The 7,659-nt window shown below is 64.9% G+C and overlaps 1 protein-coding gene across 4 annotated transcripts in view; it reads left to right on the plus strand.

The window, feature by feature from the left end:
• Rara (retinoic acid receptor alpha) overlaps positions 1-7,659 on the plus strand; it is a 44,885-nt gene that overhangs the window by 28,560 nt on the left and 8,666 nt on the right. For 2 of the 4 annotated variants that reach the window (XM_033763033.1, XM_033763034.1), the window contains 4 exons: positions 4,275-4,423; positions 5,487-5,628; positions 7,158-7,318; positions 7,401-7,577. In XM_033763033.1, the coding sequence (XP_033618924.1) occupies positions 4,275-4,423; positions 5,487-5,628; positions 7,158-7,318; positions 7,401-7,577 (629 nt within the window). Of the gene's footprint in view, positions 1-6; positions 216-3,255; positions 3,386-4,274; positions 4,424-5,486; positions 5,629-7,157; positions 7,319-7,400; positions 7,578-7,659 lie in introns of those variants that run through there. The other 2 variants (XM_033763035.1, XM_033763036.1) reach the window with 2 other exon arrangements.

Below are 7,659 nucleotides of genomic sequence, written 5' to 3' on the forward strand. Positions count from 1 at the left end.
AGCGCGCAGGACTTCCCTGCGCGCACCTCCCCCCGCACTGGGGGAGATGTACGAGAGCGTGGAGGTGGGGGGGCTCGCCCCGGCCCCCAATCCCTTCCTGGTGGTGGATTTTTATAACCAGAACCGGGCCTGTTTGCTCCCAGAGAAGGGGCTTCCGGCCCCCAGCTCCTACTCCACCCCGCTACGGACTGCGCTTTGGAATGGCTCAAACCTCTGTAGGTACCGGGCTGGCCTGCCTGCGAGCGGCTCCACCTCCGGGTGCGCCGTCCTCCACCTTGGGTCAGCTGTGGCTGCAGCTCGGGGCTCTGCTGGGCAGCGGCCACCTCCGTAACCCCAGGGCACTGGGTGTTCTGTTAGGGCGAGGAACTTTGAGGTTCCTCCTCCCAGGACACACTCGTGCGTCTCCACTTTCCTGGGGGACATTAGTCCCTGGCCCCCGGTTTCCGCTTCTTGCTCACGACGAGTCTCTGAACCTCACAGCAGGCTGGAGGGTGGGTGCAGGACGAGCCGGTGGGCTTATCCGTTCCCGGGACCCCTGCCAAGGCCAGGGGGAGCCCCCTCCCAGGTGACAGCTGCTGCGTTTGGGTCATTAGAGTTGGTGTTGGGAGGGTGCCCTGTCTTTGGGCTGGGAAGGGTGTCAGAAGGTCAATTTCAGACCCTGTCTGCCATCCTGGCCGACCCTTCCATCGCAAGGAGGGGCAGTGCCCCTCAAGGTGGTCCTGGCCCAGCCCTGGATGTTCCTCCTCTAAGGCTAATCTGGTTTGTTTTCTGGGGGAGGAGTTTGCTTCTGGAGGGTGTGGGGCTGCTCCGGAAATGCAGTGTGAGCCCCCCATTCGCTGAGTCCTTTTGTTACTTGTTCAAGCATAAAGAGGGCCAGCCTTGAGCTGCCCCTAAGAATGGCCCTAATGGGAACCTTGTGTCCTGGCAGCCCTGTACCTTCTCCAGGGTGGGTTCAGGCCCCTGGGGAAGGAGGCCTTCAGGCACACCTGGGTGAGGAATGTGCACTGGGTGTCAAGGGGAGCAGCTACTTGGGGTTATTGGTAGGTGGCTTGGGTTTCTCCCCCCTGCCCTAGGCTCAGCTCTTCCCAGGAGGTCCCCACTGTCCCAGACCTGCTGCCACCTGTCTGCCTGCCAGTGAGGAGGGGTGGCCTGGAGAGAAGGCCCGAGGGCCAAGGCTTGGCCCTGCCTGCAGCTGCTCTGGCTTGAGGGATCCCTGGGGGGTCAGACAGCCACCTCTGTCCTCCCAGGGACATCCTAACCCCAGCCTTTCCTATTGCCCTGTCCCCCTGACCTCTGCCTCTGGGCAGAACTGGCTAGGCTGTGACCAGGAGGGAGGAGTGGGTGGGTGACGGTTGGCTTTGGAGAGAGGCCGGGGGGACACCAGGACTGTCCATTATCCCAGCACTGGGGGAAGGGCCCCTTGCCCTTCCCAAGGGGGTCAGGGCAGAGCTGCCAGGCCCACCCCTCCTCCGCTGGGGAAGCTGGGCTCTTCTGTCCCTGGGGAAGGCTCAGCTGTTCCCACCTCAGAACTCTGAGAATCCCCAGCCCTGGACGCGGGTCATGGATGCCTCAGCGGCTGGGCTCCTCTCCCCGCCGAGGCCCACAGGAAGGGCTGGGACTGGGAGGGCCACTAGACCCTGCCTGGTCCCCGCCGAGGCCCACAGGAAGGGCTGGGACTGGGAGGGCCACTAGACCCTGCCTGGGATACTCAGGGCCGATGTCACCGCCTTGCCAGGCGCCCTTTGCCGGGGGTGGGTGGGTGGGGGAGGCCCTTCGGTGGCTGGAGTTCCTTGCAGCCCCTTCTGGGGCAGGCTGCACTTTCCCTGCCTCCACTGGCGTTGGGAGAAAGCTCGGGGTCTGGGGACCCACAGGGGACACGGGGTGCGCAGGACGTGGCATCCTCTGTGCCCCCCGCCGCCTTGCCGGCTCCCAGACGTCCAAGAATGCGAAGCACGTGGATGCCCGTGGGGGAGGGGAGGGCGATGCTTATCGGGTGGAGGCCGGGACGGGCGGGACCTGCTTCCGCCTGGCCCCTCGTGGACCCCGGGAAGGGGAAGGGCAAGGGCGGTGGGAAGGCTGGAGACTGCTGCCGGCCCTCCCTGGCGTTGTACGGGGAGCTGGAGCGAAGGGCTCGGGCTGCACGGGAGGGGTGCGCTGGCAGGCGATTTCCTGCCATCGCCTCCAGGAAACTGGCCCTTCTCGAGCCAGCAGGCCCCTTGGCCGGAGTGGGCCGCTCTGGGGCGTGGGGACTCCCGTCTAGGGGGGAGGGGGTCCTGGGCTCCTGGGCCGTTTCCAGCCCTTGCAGGGCGCTGGAACTTTGAGCCGAGAAGGTGTGGTCCTGCCGCAGTGGAGCCCACACGCAGGAAAGGGAGAGATTTGCGGGCTGGGGCCTCGGATGGGGAAGAGGGCTGGGAGGGCCGGGCCAGGGCGACGCTCCCTCTCCTCCTGCTCCACCCCCGTGTGCAGAGTCCCGTGCTCCCCAGCCCTGCAGAGGCCACGGTGGGCACCTCTGCTCTGGTCCTGGGCTGCTGGCTAGAGGCCTGGGGAGGTGGGGACTGGGCCCCAAGCTCTGGGTTCAAAGGGCAGTGCAAGGAAACCTCAGCGCCGTTACCTGGGTGACAGGTGGGGAGGGGAGGAAGCCTCACCCGCCCACATCAGCCTGGCCTTGGGTCATCTGGCCCTTCCTGCCGAAGACTTTCAAAGGCACATTCTTTGGGCGCCATGAGCACCCTGCAGACTTGGCCTAGCTCCAGAGTTCTGTGGGCCTTTGCTCCGCTGGGAGGTCCTAGCCTGAGAGTGGTCCGTCCCTCATCCCTGTGTCCCTCTCTCCTCTCTGAACGCTAGAGCCCCGCAGTCCTCTCCGGGTGCAGTCTGGCTCCTCTCAGAGCAGGAGCTCTCCAGGTGCAGGGTGAGAGCAGGGGAGGCCGGCGCTCTGCCTTTTGGAATGCTGACTGGACGCTGGGCCACAGCCCCCACCCTGTCCTTGATGCCCCCCCACTGGAGCCTGGATTGTCTATTGTTACTGCTTTTACGTCTTGGAAAAAGTTAGCACAACAAAGGGCTCCTTTGTGGCTCACCCCTCTACCTCCTGGGCCCCCGCAGGCCCCCGTCTGTCCCCCAGCAGCTGTTCCTGGCCTCCCTGCTCTGAGTCTCTTGCCTGGCCTATGGAGGCTGTGGCGGAAGAAACAGCCAGGGCTGCTTGGTCACTGGGGTGGCAGTGAGGAACCTGCTAGGCCCATAGAGGTGCAGGTCAGTGGTGGGGAAGGGGACATCAGAGGTGGGCAGCAGGCTGACCGGGGAGGTGGTGCCCAAGGCAGCAGAGCCCTGTCAGGGCTGTTGGTCTGGTTCTTGTCACCACCTGCTTGGCAGGCGCTTGTGTTTGCAGGTAAGGGGCAGGGATGCCTCCTTCCTCTGTGCCTGGACGTGTCCGAAGGTTCCTGGGCTGTGGGGCACGTGTGTACGGGGCGGGGATGGAAGGTAGCCAAGGGGACACCTTGGCCCATCTTTGGCCCCGGGCAAGCAGGAGATGCTGTGGAGGGTGCTGGGCGGCCTGGGGCATCCGGGTTGCCTCAGCTGTGATTTTATCTGTCACCCTGCACCCCCAGCTGCCCAGGCTCTGGGCACGGAGCCCCACCCAGGGCAGCCTGGCTCTGCCCGGGGTGATGGGCACGGGTCAGGCACGGGAGGTTTGGCCAGTGCCCTGCTGGCTGGGTCACCCCTCCTGGCTGCCCTCTGGGAGCCGAATGACAGGAGGGGTGGGACTGAGGCCAGAGAGCCTGAGCTCTGATGGGAACAGACCCCCTTTGTGGGGCTGGCTCCCCCAGACATGGGGCGCCTCCTGTCTTAGGGTCCCCTGTCTGCCTTCTCCACTCTGCCCCACACTGGTGCCTGGTCCCTGGCTGCCTGGTGGGGGAGGGGCTGTGGCTGCTGGCAAGGGGGCGGAAGCAGAGGGGTGAGGGAGTGGCTGGCTCTGAATATCCTGTTGACCCCCGTTTCCTCTGTTCTGGCCCAGCTTGTGTCCTCTTCCCTCCCTCCTCCTCAAGCCTTAACTCCTTCCTATCTTGGGGGAGCCCTGCCAGGGTGCCCCAAGCCAGGGCTTTGAATCCACCTTGCACCCCCAAGCACAGCCACACCCGAGCACACACCCATCCGATGGTTTAAATCCCAGCTTCCTGGTGTTGGGAGTGAGGGGGCTGACACCCTGCTCCAGGCTCTGGGGCACTAGGAGGCATGGCCACCTGGGTCTCTAACTGCTGCCTCTCCTCTCCCCCCAGCCATTGAGACCCAGAGCAGCAGCTCAGAAGAGATCGTGCCCAGCCCACCCTCGCCACCGCCCCTGCCCCGCATCTATAAGCCCTGCTTTGTCTGCCAGGACAAGTCCTCAGGCTACCACTATGGGGTCAGCGCCTGTGAAGGCTGCAAGGTGAGTCTGGTCTCGGGAGGACCTCGAGGGGACCCTGGCTGCTGCTGCTGCCTTGGCCTCTGTGCGTAGTCCCGTGTGGCTGTCCCTGAAGCGAAGCTGAACTCCTTCCTACCCTGGGAGCGGTCCCGGGGAGGGGACACTGGCTACTTGACCTCTGACAAGCAGGGCTCCCCCAGCAGAACTCCTCTCTGGCCTCAGCGCCTCGCCCTGTGCCCATCGCCCAGCTGGCAGGGCGTGCACTGGTTCTGCCACTGCTGCCCAGGTTGCCATGGTGAGCTGGCTGCCCATAGCTCCCGGCTGCGGACCTGCGAGGCCTGCCCCCTGCTGCCTGCTTGGACCTCGCCGTGCAGCTAGGAGGGAGGTGGTTCGAGTGGGCACCCTACCTTTCCTCCCCTTCAGGTGCCCAGGCTGTGGGCTGCAGGGTTCAGTGTGGCTGTGCCTCCCCAGCAGCTCTGGGCCGGGCGTCCCCTGCGCCTCTCCCCAGGGCCTGAGCCTCTGCACCGGATTCTCTGCCGGGGACAGGGGCTTGTGTGCTGCCCAGCATGGCAAGGGTGATTTAGGAAAAATCTTCTCTCAAAATAAAATAAAAGGGGCGGAGGAGGAAGCTCAGCACTGTTGGGTTCAGTCCTCAGTACCACCTTCAAAAACACAGGAGACGGCCCAGGTTTGGGGGCTGCGCCTCAGTCTGGAGCGGCCATCCGTGGGAAGACAGGCCCAGGGCGATGCACGGGCCTCACGGAGGGGTCTGCCTGCCCCTTCCATCTGCCTCTCCGTCTCGGGGTTGGCTTGTGCAGCCTCGCACATCCGCCTGGTCACCGCACTGCTCCTGAGAGCATAAGGCTGTGTCTGCCCCTCCGTCCTGCTCTCTGCGTCCCGAGGCCGGGGCTCTGGGTTCCAGGTGCCTTCGTCACGTGCACCCATCCTCATCTGTGTCCTCAGCCCCGCCAACATCCTGTCCCCAAGAGAGGATGTGGGTGCAGGTGGGGGGTCCCAGGTCCCCAGGAGGGCGGTCAGCGCTCAGGAGGGTGATGGGCTGGGCCTGACTCCCTCCCTCTGCGCCCAGGGCTTCTTCCGCCGCAGCATCCAGAAGAACATGGTGTACACTTGTCACCGGGACAAGAACTGCATCATCAACAAGGTGACCCGGAACCGCTGCCAGTACTGCCGGCTGCAGAAGTGCTTCGAAGTGGGCATGTCCAAGGAGTGTGAGTGCGCGGCTGCGGCCTGGGCTGCGCGCGTCCGCGTGTGGGTCCCCGCCCCGGTGCCCCCAGCCGCGTGCGTGCCTGTCTGTGTCCGGTGGCTTCCTGCCCAGCCCATGTGGCTTTGCAGCAGGGACAGGATCTGAACCTGGGGCCGGAAGCCATCCTCTGAGGAAGGCCGAGCCTGGAGCTCAGAAGGGAATTGGGATCCTTGAGGCGCGGGGGTGTCCCGACTGGGCCCAGCTGAGGCCCGAGTGGGGAGGCGGGGGTGGGGGGAAGGCCGGACAGGGTTGAATCACGGGTGTTGCTGTGGTGACCGGTGATTGATGATGTCAGAGATAAATGACGCTGACAGACGCCTCCTTGTCTGCGTGGCCGTTGCCATGGAGCCTGAGCCTTGGGGGCTGCGGTGGGGGAGGGGGCTGCAGTACCCCCGAGCCCTTTGTGGAGAGGAAGTGGGGGGTTAGGGAGATCTTGGCTCTGTGGTCTGACTCATGCCCCAGGAAGGAACCAGGGCGACCTGAGCATGGAGATGTCTGCAGCCAGGAGACTGGGGTGTCTGCTGGGGTCCCCAGCCCACGACATGGCGGGCCCTGGCAATTTGGGACCTGCAGGCCTGGGACGGACTGTGACCGCCTCCTCCCTCCGGGAAGGGGCCACCTTACACTCTTTTCACTGCAGAAGGACCAGGGTGGGGACCCCCTCTCCTTTCCAACCACAGCTCCCCCTTTCTCTCCCTCCTCCTCCTCTCCGCCTGCTCTGTGCCCCGGAGCTGAGCAGCTGCCATTTCAATAGAATTAAAGCTTCCGAATGATAAACGTCTTGTCACAGCTGCAATTTTCTCTTCCCAAATTATCCCCCACTCTCTCGCTCCCTCTCCCTTCTCTCCCCTGCACTTTATTGAATTTGCAGAATCGACATGAGTGATCTCCAAATTATGCGGGGAGGGGTACAGGGCACCCCACCCCCACCCCACCCTCACACTCCCTTGCTGTGCACAGGCAGCCTCCGCCACCGGCCCCTGAGTGATTGTGTGTCGGGGATAATCGGCTGGTAGCGACCCCATGGCTTCTTTAAAGCCAAGTGGTGTGTGCTGCCCAGCGCCCCTGGTGATTTGTCAGCTCCCCGCTAATGGGCCGAGTCTCCCCTTGCCCCCACTCCCTCCTCTGCCCCTGAGCGGCCCAGTCTGGGACCCCAGAGGCTGTTGTCAGGAGGGCGGAGCCGCACCCAGGCTCAGCAGGCCCCTGCGGGGGGATAGAGCAGGGGGACAGGCAGTGTGCAGATTCCCTGCCCCATGCCGGGCGTGCGTTGTGTGTCGTGTGTCGTCCATCGTCCTGTGGCCACCGCTGTGCTCAGGTCCCTGGGCGGGATTTGGTGTGTGGGTCAGGTGGACCTGGAGGGCCGGAGCGGTGCGTCCTCACCCGGCCGTGCCCGTGTGCACACGAGCGCGCTTGCGTGTGAGTGCGGGCGGCACTGACCCGCGGGACCCGCCCGGGCTGTGCCTGACCCCTGGCCCACCCTCCTGTGCCCCACAGCGGTGAGGAATGACCGGAACAAGAAGAAGAAGGAGGCGCCCAAGCCTGAGAGCTCGGAAAGCTGCACGTTGACGCCCGAGGTCGGGGAGCTCATCGAGAAGGTGCGCAAGGCGCACCAGGAGACGTTCCCCGCCCTCTGCCAGCTGGGCAAATACACTACGGTATGGCCCGCCGTCGCCTCCGGGGAGCCGGGCCAGGGCCGACCGGGGCCACTCAGTGCCTGCTCGCTGTCCCCTCCCCCAGAACAACAGCTCGGAGCAGCGCGTGTCGCTGGACATCGACCTCTGGGACAAGTTCAGCGAGCTGTCCACCAAGTGTATCATCAAGACCGTGGAGTTCGCCAAGCAACTGCCCGGCTTCACCACCCTCACCATCGCCGACCAGATCACCCTCCTCAAGGCCGCCTGCCTGGACATACTGGTGAGGCTCGCCGACCCCGCCCCACCGCCTGGAGGGCCCGGATGTGCACCCCCCACGGGCAGGATGTGCACCTGCCCTGCCC

Source organism: Fukomys damarensis, unplaced genomic scaffold, assembly GCF_012274545.1.
Source record: "Fukomys damarensis isolate Sample0158 unplaced genomic scaffold, DMR_v1.0_HiC HiC_scaffold_13, whole genome shotgun sequence".
NCBI classification, from domain to species: Eukaryota; Metazoa; Chordata; class Mammalia; order Rodentia; family Bathyergidae; genus Fukomys; species Fukomys damarensis.